Source organism: Nannobrachium achirus (genome assembly GCF_963921795.1).
Source record: "Nannobrachium achirus genome assembly, chromosome: 14".
NCBI classification, from domain to species: domain Eukaryota; kingdom Metazoa; phylum Chordata; class Actinopteri; order Myctophiformes; family Myctophidae; genus Nannobrachium; species Nannobrachium achirus.
The window spans coordinates 26,395,386-26,410,179 of NC_137821.1; the positions used below are offsets into that span (position 1 = coordinate 26,395,386).

The 14,794-nt window shown below is 42.5% G+C and overlaps 1 protein-coding gene across 1 annotated transcript in view; it reads left to right on the forward strand.

Annotated features, from left to right (window-relative positions):
• adgra3 (adhesion G protein-coupled receptor A3) overlaps positions 1 to 14,794 on the forward strand; it is a 74,278-nt gene continuing 59,484 nt past the window's right edge. The window contains exons 1-2 of the mRNA XM_080741890.1: positions 1 to 1,020; positions 14,292 to 14,363. Of these exons, the coding sequence (XP_080598016.1) occupies positions 839 to 1,020; positions 14,292 to 14,363 (254 nt within the window). The 5' untranslated portion in view covers positions 1 to 838. The remainder of the gene's footprint in view (positions 1,021 to 14,291; positions 14,364 to 14,794) is intronic.

Here is a 14,794-nt window from a genome sequence, read left to right on the forward strand (position 1 = left end):
CTCCCCCCCTCCTTTTTCTTTTACAAGATATTTATTTGCTCCACCCCTCTATCCTCAATTCTCTCTCTCTCAATCACTCCCGTGTTTTTCACAGTAAGATAATTTACTCCCCGTGTCGTGCTAAAACAGTAAACCAACCAGCAGGAGCTTTAAGTTACAAGTTTGCTTTATTTTTTATTGTAGTCGACGACACACACGGGTCTCCTGGTCTGGGAACATCCGTGGGAAAGTAAAGTAGTAAAAGAAAAAAACTCGATCAGATTTCCTCCTGAAGTTTTGTTGTTGTGCTGGGATGTGACCGCAGCTGTCTGTGTCCTCTGGTGGAACAGACAACATTCCCCACTCGGATCCAAACAAAGAAAGAAGTGCTACGACCACAGGAGAACTTCTTCAACAACAACAGCGAGCACGACCCGGCGGACACAAGCTTGTGGAGATCCAGAAAAGGGGGGAAAAACAGGAGCATAACAACGACTACAGAAACATGGAATTATAAATGAGTTCTCTCTCCCGGTTGGCAAACAAAGAAGGATCATACACGCTGGATTGATACCAAGCCTACCTACCTACCTACCGCCGAGTAAAAGCGAAAGAAAGGGAAAACGTGGGGGTCGAAGGAAAGGCTCCTTTTGAACCGAGCCAGGCTTTTCCCAACATGGAAAAACATTGTATTTTTCGCCTCCAAATGGATCCTTTGAGTCTGGATTTCAGTTTTAAACGTGCTCAACGAGGCAGCTGCCCCTTTTCATAGCATCCGACCTCCCCACGTTTATTATCGAGCCAAGATCGTTTTCTTTTGCAAATGCTGCGGTGGATTTGTGGACCTGTGTGAGACAAAATGAGGGTGGATGCGTTGTTGCAGTTGTTGTTTATGTGTATTCTGCTGATACTCAGCGGCGACGGCTCGGCGGCATCATCTGATTGCAAATCATATGATGCGGGGAAGAAAGTGGTTTGCAGCAACATGGAGCTCCATCAGGTGTTACCCCCCGACTCCTTCCCCAACATAACAGTCACTTTGTGAGTACTCTTCCATAAATCACATTAATGTCATGTCATGCTTCTGTCTACACTGTGCTAAAGACACACCTCTCACACAAGCAGGCCCCATTCGTCATATTTAACCACTTCTTAAACCCTTTTATATTTAGTAAAACGGACCAGACTTGCACACTGTTGGTGCTGCTTTTCCCCCCTCTATGCAAAAACCGATCTGCTAATATAGATGTGTATTATAGGGAAAAAAACATGTTTTTTTTTATGTATTCACTCCAGAATAAGGATGCTGGGGTTCAAGTGGTTAAACGTAGCCGCAAATTGCAACACTAGATTGTTTTATACTCGGATTCATCCGAGTATAAAACAATCTAGTGTTGCAATTTGCGGCTAGGTTAAACGTATCACGTCGGTTCAACAGTAGTATTTGTTGTTGTTACTCTTGTGTGGCTTGCATATGGCTTGATCGACCATTGCCCACTGGACTTCCAAGTTCATAATTTGTATGTTTATACATAGTTTAGTTTAATTGTTGTCCGCTCATACACAGCCAAGCTGCAATGTGTGTGACTGAAGGTTGTTAGTCTGGATTTAACGTAGACTTTGATTTGACTGTTAGTTTGCTTGTCAACAATCACTTCTATATTTATCAGCCACCACTTGTGCTGTGTGTGTGTGTGTGTGTGTGTGTGTGTGTGTGTGTGTGTGTGTGCGTGCGTGTGACCCATGTAGGCTTAAACACATTAAGTCCTCTCTTAACATAGTAAGGTATGTTGATTAAAAGTCTTCTAGTATTTCGTTTTAAACCCCGTCTGTGCAATTGATCCTGGCAAGGTTTCTGTCATTGCATTGACTCTAAGTACATTTACAGTAGTTTGTGCAGTGAGTGCAGTGCAACCACAGTGAGTGGACAGTCAGACACCCATTAATCCAGTTGTTGTTACACGCACATACCACATAAATATGGGAATGAATGGGCATGAATGTTACCCACTTATACACTTCTTTGTCTTCAGTTGTTTTTTGAGATCCATACTTCTCAGAGTTAGCCTACATATCAACATGGTCCCACATGGGGATATTGGTACAGTTGTCAGTTTGTGTCAGATGGGTGATGGGCGAGGAAAAACAAAACCCTGTGGCCAAGCGGTGTCCCTCAAAAGTTTTATATTTTACTTCATGTACTGAGGTAGTAATAAATTGATGATTGATGATGAGGCACTCCTGAACTGATGGGGTGTTTGTTTGAGAGCCCTGGGGAACACCATGGCTGTCCGTGAGGAAACACATTGGTTATCATCAGACTGTGTTGGTAAGATAACAGAAAAGAATGGCTGCACACGCAGTAAGAGTTGGGATATTAATGGTTTGAGTGTTGACCTATTTCGCAAACCGCGTTTACCACTAGGTTCTTTCCCTGGCTTGTTATAGGTCTATCTATTGTAATGGACTGCTAAAATCATACCAGTCAGTGACCAAAATACTCGTAGTCCGGATGTTTGCTTTGTCTGTATGTCTGTGGGCTTGGAGTCTGTCATTGTTCTGACAGTGATGGATTGGAGAGAGGGAGAAACGTGTTTCTCATGGTTTAACATTGAGCCGAAGCACTCTGATTGAGGAATGTCCTCTACTCAACAAAAGATCTAATTAGCCAGCCGAGGAGGCCAACAGTGGAAAATTCTCAAGCATTCCACTTGGTTCCCTCTTGCAGTTCCACTTGGTTCCCTCTTGTTGAACCCGAACTCAACATTGTTGCCTCCCCCCCACCCCTCCTATGAGGAAATCTTAGAACGGCAAGAAGTGGTTTGAAATCTCCTTCCAATGGACTCTTTGTAATTTACTGTGGAAGAAAGTGGCAATGAAACACGCAATTCCCCTTGAGCACTGTGGGTTTGGGGTGTTTATTTATGATCTGTAAAATGGTCTTGGCCTCCCTGGAGGTACTGTGGTCCAGGGGCAATTTTATGGCTCCCCTGTTGTCTCTCGATTAGGTTAAGAGTGGCCTGGACACAGCTGGTCTGGACTATGGTGGACGGAGGGAATGGTTCCTAATCAATGATCTTGAGACCATATCCTCTGTTTGGACAATGTCATTCAGTTCAAGTTCACATTGCCCCACCGGGACCTGCTGGAACTCAAGTGCAACTGTCTGGCAGAAAGTCAGCATACGTGACGAATTGATGGAAATTAAACCAGCTCAGAAATGTTTGGATAGCATTTGGTTTATTTGAAATGCAATACAAATCTCATTATATTTGAGTAAGGCCAGCTTTATTTGTCGTTGACCTTTTGTAAAGAGACGTGTCAAAAAGACAATTTTGGGTTTCTGAAGCCATGTTCTTTGCTCATTACATGGACATAGGCATGTGTCTATATGGCCTGCATATCCATCCATCATTAGTTGGCAAACAAACATCTCTCCTGAGTCCTGGGTTTCTGTTGGAATTAATCCACAATTTCTTTGCAGTGGGCCGTTCCATATGCATAACATTTGCCATTGGAAAGATTGCATTTATGAACGACTCCTCAGTCTTTAGTCCGATCAGTGGCAAATTGCTGTCCTTTGGTATTTGGCTGGTTTTCAAATGGTCCATTGACCCGCCTTCTTGTCTGTTAATTAAAGGCCTTGCCAGACACGATAATACAAGTTAGGTGTGATTAGAGACTCATTCATCATACCTACCCTCTCTTTGGGCCAAATACTTCCTGTTTCCCATTTACACAGTCTGGAGTGTGCCTCACAGAGAGAACCTACCAAAACCAAAAATACGATCCATGTGATATTTTCATCTATGTTCTTGATTGTATGGTCATATTGCCTAACCCTTAGACTGAGGCGTGGTTTGATAATTCCATGCTAGACAAAATGTATCATAAACAAAGGCAAAACCAACAGAACTATGATACGTTTGGCCTTAATGTTGGCGTGCCTTTTATTTTGATTATGGTCTGTCTGCGCACGAGTCAGTGACAAAGTCAAACATAATTTTGTCTGACTTGGCATTGAGGGTCTTATCATTGGTTTTGCCAGATGTGGAATGCCCGCAGTTGTCCATCCGTTGCAGTTCTTCTAGTTAGCCCGCTGAATGCCTCTCTGTAGAGAAAGGATGAGTGATGCATTCCCTGCATTTGTGGTCTTAAAGTGATACCGCATGCCTAAGTAATGTGAGAGGAAATGACACAAATGTGTTTACAGCTGGCCCCATGTCGGTGTGGGACTTGGGCCATAATGCAAGGGCTCCAACGTAACCTTTGCACTTGCAGCGGGATCAATCAGTGCGTGCATACTACATGGTGTGAGTATGGGTGTGTGTACACACAAGTGTTTATTCTCGTGCACCTATATACGTTTCAGCCTACATGCCATGCAGACACGAACAGGAACCGACTATATATAAGCCTGCTGTTCTTAGTCTACAGTTACCCGGCTCATATGTCTTTGCAGGACTTGTTGAGTGTAATCAAGAAGCATTCCCATAAGCACCTGGGCTGCACCCTGCAGTCAAGCACACCTGGCTTTGGCCCCCGCCGAGCGGCATAGGATTAATGTCAGGAAGAGGCAGGGATTTCCTGCCCACTGCAGGAAAAGCATGCTTCGCCTGATGACACATCGGAGTGCAGTAAACTGGTATGGTTCACTGCAGCTAGAGATGCACCGATTGATCGGCGCCGATATCAGATCGGCCGATAATGGCCATATCGGTATCAATCGGTGTTTCCATAATGGATCAAAGCGAGCCGATCAATTTTTTTAGCGAAATAGACGTGCGCGTTGTGCATGCGTGCTTCTGACAGAGGAGAGCTGTTATTCTCCTCTCTCTCTCTCTCTCTCTCTCTCTCTCTCTCTCTCTCTCTCTCGCTCTCTGTGTGTGTGTGTGTGTGTGTGTGTGTGGCAGTTCACTTCTGTGAGCCACTTTTCTCCCCCCTCCCCTTCTACACACACACACATGCACAGGGAGGAGTAGAGAGAGAGAGCAGAGCTGCTGCCGTCTCAGAGTGAAGTCGTTTGTTTTAAACGTCTTGGATACACCACTGCACACTGGAATAATTCATCATAGATCAGAATATAAGTAGCTTACTTCTACCTTTAGCTGTTGTCATCTCAAAGTAAAATCCACGATTTTTTTATGCTCCAAGTTGCTTGGATAAGAATCCAGAGAAGTGAACACGATGAATGCGTTTTCAACACTATTGCCGGCCAGCTGTGTTGTTAGGTTAACTAACGAGGCTCGTTGAGAATGACCCATTTGACATAGGAGTGTGTGTGTGTGTGTGTGTGTGTGTGTGTGTGTGTGTGTGTCTCCAGTTAACGTCTCTCATTCTCTCTCTGTGCGCGACATGAGAGCTAGCAGCTGAAGTGTTGCCATTCAGTTTCTGACACAGAAACAAGCAAACAGGTGCAAAAAAGGTGTTGCCAGATCCTGTTTTTGTGAGCAAACAGGCCTATAAAAATAAAAAAAACTGGGTAATGTCAGTCAAACAGAAATGTTGTCTGATATTGTTTAAGAACAGTGGTTCTCAAACATTTTCATGCCAAGAGCAAGGATCCCAAATGTGTATACAGTGTACAGAAAAACAATCTTAAGGGCCTATTTGGCCTATTATTGATTCTGCTTTTAAAGAAACATGTTATTAACCATTATAACCAAGTAACCTTGAAAATAATGAAGGGCAGACAATATTGCCACTGTCTTTATAGGAAAATGTTTTAGTTTTTTTCTTTAGGAGGAATTTTCCTAGAACTAAAATGATTTACGATACGATAAAATATATCGAGAATTGAATCGAATCGTGACCTTAGAATCTAAAGTTGAATTGAATTAATATATACAATGTCAATGTGTAAGAGGAATCATTAAATATATAAATGCTGCTACAGTGACACAATTTATGGATTTCATGCTGTGATCGATCGGTAGTATCGGTATTGGCAGATATTGATTCCACGCTGTGATCGATCGGTAATATCGGTATCGGCAGATATTGATTCCAGCTGATCGGTGATCGGTATCGGCCCCAAAAAACCTGATCGGTGCATCTCTAACTGCAGCACACGGAACCATGAGTTAAGGTCAGATGTGCATCTGGTTTCCTGGAGACATAATTTCCCTCATCGGCGACAGGGCCACAACAGAGTTGAAATAAGCCCAGTGAAACAACTCTTGTATACTACTTATTCATAGGTAATCAAAAAAGTGATTGCCACCATGTATCGTCTTCATCAAATCGTTTCTTTTTCTCAGACTGATTATTACTATCAAGGAGGACTGATATCAGATATTAGGAGTCGATATGCATTTTAAACATTTAAATGTTTGCCACACAAAAAGTGTATAGAGCTCCCACTTGCCGCAGCTATTCTCATGAATTGAACTCAAATGCATATTATGGCAGTTTTTATCGATAAGATACAGATCACTAAAGTATATAAAGTAAGTATAAAAAGTATAATATCGTGGCCAATAATCGGTGGTGGCAAATCTTCAAGCTCACATTTGTTTTCGCTGAATGATCGCTCCAGAATGGGGACGCTACTACGCTTCATGTGGTTAAGGTGTCATTGTTTTATAGAAAGCAGGATCCTCCCCTAGTTCAGTCATCGGAATTGTTTAGCTACCCTGACATGATAAAGTGCTGCTGGCATGCTGGAAGCCTTTTGATAATGCTTGTGTAACTAGTACCCAGGTGTCCGCTTTCATGCATGTCCGGTGGTTACAGAAGTCTATTTTTTTTTTGCCTTCGAGGCAAGCCTTTGGACTAAAGCAATGTATATGTGTTTTCCTTTTGCGATTTTGTGAAGTTTGCCCGAGGAGACACCAAATCCCAAAGGCTAGACTCTTGACAGCTGGGTATTCAGTCAGTTCACAGTCTTTCATTACACAGACCTGTTGAGCTTTTCGTATGCCAGAAATTCCAGGTGTAAGAAAATATTGATACATTTTAGTGTGGCAACATTATGTTTTGTGAAGAAGTATTGATTCTCAAAAACTTTGTAGGCCTATGTAAAAAGTCAAACAGGACAGAACACTTTAATGCTCCGGGGGGGAATTTCAGCATGCTACAGTAGCAAAGTAAAAACATACACAATAACTAATAAATAAATAATAAGTCTCACAGGGCCACACACACACACACAAGTATACAGAGTATACGCCCACGCACATGTAAGCACGCCCACCCATGCACGCAACACACAATAACAAAATAAATTCAACTATTCTTGTTCACACACATACACACGTAATAGCCTACTCACCCCGCAAGCACACCCACATACTTTGTGGTGTGTTCTTTATATTGTGCGTGTTTCCCTAAAATTAGATCACATAAAAAAGCAATATATCACCTTGCTTACAGTATTGCAATATAGCCTATAGCTATGGAATCATAACCCCTGTATCGCAATATGTATAGTACCGTACTATTACTATATTCTTTCTTACCATTACACAGCCCCCATAGCCAAGTTGTTAATTTATGTGCAGGGCTGTGAGATAATGGCGTTGCCTTCCAGTTTCTGTTGAATGCTGATCTGCTTTTGTTATTGTGTTTGCATGCATAACAGATCATTTTTCCATTCAGTCAGAGGAAGCTACCTTTGGTGAATACATTCTATTCTGTCCATCCTGAGACGTTGGCTTGCTGTAAGTGGAAAGGGGATATTGTCAGGGCTTATGGCTATGACATCGGGAGTGATGGGGCTGAGAGAGCTTGTATGACAAGTGCCCTTTTCAGCTTGCCTCAGGCAAAGCCAATTCTCTTTACAGGGCTAGAATTTTTCTTTCAACGGGAAGACTGCTTTGAGTTAGGTGTAAGTAGCTTAACTTGAAAGTAACTGATCAAGACAGCTAAACTGATGAATCCGTAGTCTATGCAAGTCAGAGGTAATTTAGTATATTTGCATGAGACTGCATAGAAAAGCCCATGTTCTGTGAAACGTGAGCCAACGCTCTTAATAAATAGCCCTACGCGGCCTATTTATCTTTAGAGACAAATTTGTTTCGGGGAAGGGGAAAGTCTTTGAACGTTGCACGAAATACCGTGGCAAGTCCCAGCACCTCAGCCATGTTGACCAACTCCCTTTTACCACCTGAGCCGAGCTCTACTTTGCCATTCATTAAACCAACACAGGGAGTCACTTTAGCAGAGTTTTATGAGCTCAACTGAAGTCTGAAACAGTTTTTTTAAAACCCCCTTGAAGGGTTACAGCTCCCCACTCTTGGGAGTTCTTTGTCTGAAGCCTCCTGAGCATAAAGCAAGTGTTGAGAGAGAGGGAGCACCAGTTGGCTTTGTCCTTTAAAACCCTGTGTGCCTGTGAGGGGGGGTTGTGCAGTGGCTGGCGTTTTCTAGTTCACAACTGGTTAACGTTTAAAACCTGTAGCCTATGCTTTCAAAGGCAAGGTTCCTTGAATGACAGGTAGGCAGGCCTCTCTGCATGGCTGATGGCGTCAAGAATACTCCCCTTTGTAGACCATATGAAACACAAATAGCTCTGGTTGCTGACTGTAGGATTATTTTAAATGCTCATTAACCCACACACAAACCCTAGCATTCCTATTCTGGGGTGAACATTTGGCAAAAATAGCAGAAATACAAGCTTAAAATGCCACAATTTGATGCGTTGTGAGCTTGTATATCAACTATTTTCGGCAAAGATGTTTGGTATATGCTGTAGGGAAAAAAGAGGGAACCTACCAGTGTAGTCCTATGTAAGACTCTGGTCAATAGTTTTTAAGTGGTTAAAATAGACAGACCTTTTAACGATTTTGAGTTTACAGTTTAGGCATTTAGCAGACGCTTTTAATCCAAAGCAGGTTTGAGAGCACTTAAATTACATTCGGAGCAGAGATTCTGGGCCTGGATGTCTCGCTCTTTTCTGGACTTGAGATTCTTTACATCGGGCACATTAATGTGGGTTTTGTGTGTGGATCCCTCTGCAGTTTGTTCCTGGCTTGAAGACAAGTGCAGGGCTTATCTATGCATAGAGATAAGGGCGACTCCCTCCCCCGGCATACATCATTCCAGGCGTAGCCCCGAGGAATTCCGCAGTCTGTCGTTTTAGACTAGAGCCAGGGCTGTCGATGGAAGACAGACGCAAAGGAAGCGGACGGTCTAACCGCAGATGTCCCCAGGGTGCTGCAGATTCTAGGGCTTAAAGGTTCTGACACTAGGCAAGCAGATGATATTTATCGGGTCTTAACTGTAAGGCACAATACACCTACTGTAAAGTAATCACGGTCGTTTAGGATTTAGGCTATACCTGCACTCATATATCGTCGTTGTCGGATGAAAACCTTGTATATCCAAAACCGTTGGTTTTGCATTTATCATTTTAAAAATGATTTAAAGGTGCGAGGCCACCTCAAAAACATCAAAATTGCACATATGCGATGGGTGGACTTGGACTTTTCCGTAACATGAATGGAGGGTATTGCAACTTATAGATGCAGATAGCATCAGAGTTGCTTGCGGCCATGCCTTGGGCACAAGTTTGAAAACCACACTAAGGTCTCAGAGGCACTTGCCGTCGGGCAAGTACAGGTCATGTTCTACTTGCCCAAAGGTCATGCCCACTTGCCCGAGGGAGCGTGTCGCTGTTACTACATGTCATCTTTTCGACACCCGACTCTAACCCTCACCCTAACCCTAACCTCCGTGGAGTGAGTCACTAACCCTCTGGTCGATATGATGGTTGTTCGAAAGAGCGCGATTTTCCCCTTGCCTGAAATGTAAATTGTCCATTATAAAATGATTTTAATTGCCGCTCAATTTAACACTTAATTCTTTACTTTCTGGGGCTGTGCGATAGAAATGTCATACTGTACCTCAATACTTACAAATCCAAATACCAAATGCCTACATAGCTATGATTGAGTCTATGGTTTGCACGTTCAGGTGTTTAGATAGATATCTCGTGTTGTGTTTATAGACGGTTGTGTCCCCTCTCAAATGAGCACTTGCCCGGTCGGGCAACCTGAAAGCGAACTTCACCTGCCCGAATGTTTTTTACCTGCTGGGGGCAGGTGGGCAAGCCTTAGTGTCAATGCCTGCCCGCACTGATATGATGCTCATTCAAATGCCCCCAAAAAGATTTGACAAGATGTCTCACCTATGAGAACAAATCATCCTTTCGCCTTGTTCCAACTGAGACATGAATAATATTACGGGTCAGCAGTTTTTAATCTGTGCAAGGGAGCAATGGATGCATGTAGGGCTGTCACGATTATGATATTTTACATGACGATTAATTGTCTCTCAAATAATTGCGATTAAATAACGATTTAATTGTGTTTTTATCGTTCACAATTACATTTCTGTTTGGCTTTTAGGCTTTGAAGTGGCAGGTGGTAGATACGACACATAACCTAAATACACAAAGAAATTACTGACATATTTGACAACTTACTACTTAAAAAATAACTTTGATAGTGGAAATAGCCGATCCACAAGCTCACAACGCGTCGCGATGCGACGCGTTGTGAGCTTGTAGATCTGCTATTTCCACTATTATTTAGTTTAGTTTAAAATCTATGGACATTTTTCAACATGGAAACGATTTATGACGATTATGAAAAATAATCGCGATTATGTAAAATAATTGCGATTAGACGACTATGTAATAATTGTGACAGCCCTAGTTGCATGCCTCTGGAGCAGCTTCCGACACAGAGGTCACCCTACTGTCATGTGGGAGGCCAGGAAGGAGGAGGGACCGAGTTAAGGAAGGAGGAAGGAAGGAAGGAAGAGAAGCGTGCGAACGAGAAAGAGTTGGAAAGAGGGCAAAGAAAGGGCTCATGACTCTCAGGGGGAGTCTCTTACATAGATTTATTATGACGGTCAGTAGACCCACATGATTTGGAAGTGTATATTTATGCAGCAGGACTTGAGTGGATTCTCCAAAGTTAAGTGTGTATTTGTTCGGTTGTGGTGTTTTTTTTATTTAACAATCTGCCCTGTAAATGTAATTATATAGATTTCTGTGAAGATAAGTGACAACATCCCTTGAGTGTGTGTGTGTGTGTGTGTGTGTGTGTGTGTGTGTGTGTGTGTGTGTGTGTGTGTGTGTGTGTGTGTGTGTGTGTGTGTGTGTGTGTGTGTGTGTGTGTGTGTGTGTGTGTGTGTGTGTGTGTGTGTGTGTGTGTGTGTGTGTGTGTGTGTGTGTGTGTGTGGAAGATTAGCTGATGCTATGCACTAGCTAATGTGGATCCTAATAAACAATAATACCGGTAGATAAGCTTGCCAAGCTTTGTGTTGCACTGGACAAACTGAAAGACTATGTTGTCCAAAAATCATGCAGATCGGTACACAGTATCTCTATAGCCATTAAACCAAACGGGTATTTCTTACATTGATGCTCCTACATATTATCATGCAAACACCAGTTAAAGTTACTTTCCATCCCTCATATACTGTGTGCACAGTGCACACCCCATAACCCACACACTGCACATAATTTTGGAGCTCATATCTTTGGACGGGCAAGGGCTAGTTTATATTAATAACCAAAGAAAATCGGAGCAGCAATTTGAATTAAACATCTCTCCGATTTGATCGAAACTGTGCCAAATGTCTTTGTTCCTACAAGGCTTGCTAGTAATCCGTCTTCATTTCATATGATTAAGTCATCATCCACGGTCCCCAAGATCTTCACCGCAACAAATTATCTTTCAATGCAAATAAGTACGTTGTGACCAAAGCCGTTGTGGGAGGTCTGGCGTCTCTGCCCATGTCATCAGTCCATGATGTGAGTGCAGGGCAGGGACGTGCTGGGCCCCTGATTCAGCCCGGGAAAAAGAGTTGTAGAGGCCCTCATCGTGCGCTATAGAGAGAGATCTCTCTCTATAGCGCTGCTACTACTCAAAGATTTGTGACAAAGTGACAAGCCAGTGGGCCAATTACAAGAGTTATATTTCGTCATGGTCGGGTGGAAACCTTGTATGTCCAAAACCGTTTGTTTTGTATTTTTATGATTTAAACTAGTGAAAACAGCCGATCTACAAGCACATTGTGTGCTTGTAGATCTGCTGTTTTCACTACTTTTGTGCAAACAGTTGAATTTTTACTTTTGTACAAACAGTTTAATTTTTTCCTAATGGCCGGCCTGGACCGGCCGGGAATGAACCGGCCGTTCGGGAGTTGTCCCGCTTTTCCCAATGGCCAGCACGTCCCTCCCATGATGTGAGTGCAGGGCAGGCTCCGGCTGTGATAGACTTTGCAGTCCCGTGCCTCACCACGTTCTAACATCTGTTGGCTTCAGCACACTGAAGCCCGCTGTGAGACACAGCCCTGTTTGTGTGCGCTTGCACTGAGGCATCGGTGGAAAAAGTACTCCGATTCTTTACTTAAGTAAAAGTATCAGTACCGCAATGTAGAAGATATACTATGTTACAGGTAAAAGTCCGGAATTCGAAATGTACTTGAGTCAAAGTACCAATTGGCATCAAAATGTATTTAAAGCACAACATGTTTGAAAATGGGCAGATCTACAGATTGTCTTGTAGATTGTCTATTTTCAAATACCCCAGGTATAAAATAGGGCTAAAGTGGTTAAAGGGGATTGATTTTGGACTTTGCAATACAAACCCCCAAATCAATCCTCCAGTTCTAGGCAACACAGAAGGAGGGGACCTTTTTCTTATTTCCACATAACAACTGATAATGACATAGTGATAGTTCAACTTGAAAATGGGTGGTTTTCCCCTTTAATGTATGTTTTCTAATATAATTTATATCTGCAAACTGTGAAATAGTTTTCAAATAAATGTACTGGAGTAAAAAGTACAATATTTGGATCCAAGATGTAGTGGAGAAGAAGTAAACTTAATGGAAATTGGAAATACTTGAGTAAAGAACAAATACATATAAATTGTACTTAGGTCAGTACATAAGTAAATGTACTTAGTTACTTTACACAACTACTCTGAGGAGTTGAGAGGCAAACGGCAAATCTCCCTATGAGTCTCTACTGGCCAAGCCTGTAATAAAACAACCCCTCAACACCCTATAATGATTCCAATCTGGCCCCGGGTTGTGGGTGATGTTAGCATGTATGTCACCCGCAACATCCCTTCCCTGCTGGCCAGAAACATACACCGACCGCAGTTCCCTGCTCTATCTTCTCCCATGAGTTAACATCACTATTAATTTACCAGGCCTTTGGGAAAAAAAGTCTCAGAAAGATTGGCAGCCGCAATGCCGCATATCCCACAGGCCAGGGACATGGGACTAGGGACGGAATGATAATCGTGGAGATTTAATTTATCCTGAAATTCTCCTCTGTCATGCAATTCACCTTTTATTTGCCAAGCTGCATATCTGGTACCACTTAAACCCTCTGAAATTGGTAAAACGGACCAGTAAATAACACACTAGATACAGTCTTTTTTTTCCACTCTCTACCAAATCTCTTTTGGCAAACGTTCTGCCCCAGAATAATGGATGTTGTTTTTTAGATTTTTCGGTCACAATAATCGTGACATGATATTTTCATATGGTCCCATCCCTACATGGGACCTGGAGCTTGAATGGTAGCTCTTAGTTGGAGTGTGTTTGTACTGAGATATCAATGCTTGTGATTAAGGTCAATAAACCAGCTATTACCTGGTATCCCTGAGTCAGCATTCCACATTTTGAGCCAGAAGTTGACTCATACTGTCTAATCTGAAAATGATGATAGTTGGAAATGGACACTAGTTACGGTTACTAGTAACACTGACTACTTTTTTCCATTTTGAACTGCCATAATAGTTCCAAGCTTTGAGAAAGTACTTAAGTTTAAGTCTGTGACCAGATACCCAACTAGATGCCGCCTTTGATCAAGCAACTCCCCATTGGCAGATTAAATGACCTCATGTGGCGGTTGGAAAAACGATCAGCAAATGTGTCACCAGTGAGTCACCACAGCTTTGGATCGAGTTATGCTACCTTTTTATATGCATCGAAGCCAAGGGGGTTTCATGGAAAGAATGCATTTTATCTCATGCCGGCTACCTGGCTGAAGGGGAGATGGCTCAGATGCTACCAATTTAACATCATTTAAGAAAATAGCAGGCTGGAGATCAAGTTGCTTCAGCCCACTGCCACACACACGCAGATATGCACGTGTGTGCGCACACACACACACACACACTCAGAGTGAGTTGAAATTAGGACATTTTAAGGATTTTTAAACAAAATAAAGACAGATGTAATAACACACTGTGTTACTCCTAGGTTGATAGAGGCTACGAATGCTGTCATCAATTCGAAATGTATTTTTTTATTAACGCTGCTTGTGTAATTGTTTTTCTTCACAGAACTCTAAGCAACAATAAGATTCAAGAACTGAAAAATGGATCTTTCATTGGATTGTCTACTTTGGAAAGATTGTGAGTATAACTATTCTTTTATTTACTTTTGAATGTATTTGCATGAATGAACAACAGTCTCTGTATTCATGCCTCTACTTAAAGTACCATGCATAGTAGTACATAAGGACCGCAGGAATACACAAGCAACGGAGGGTGAGAGAACTTTACTCCGTTTGGTCCGGTTTGACTCCCAGTACGTAACACTCTGGATGATTTATTTCCGTATACGGACCCTTACGGACAGCACCCAACTGGACGGACACAACGTACAAGATGTATCCGTAGCAAGAAGTACCCACGGTCACCGTTGTCAAACATAGGCGCAGTAGTGAGGAAAATTACTTTTCCTCTGCTCTATGACAGCGGTTCTCAAACTGTGTGTCCCAATGAGATATATATTGTTTCAAGAAACGGTAAAAAAAGCCTCCTCCAACAGCTGCCAACAAGAC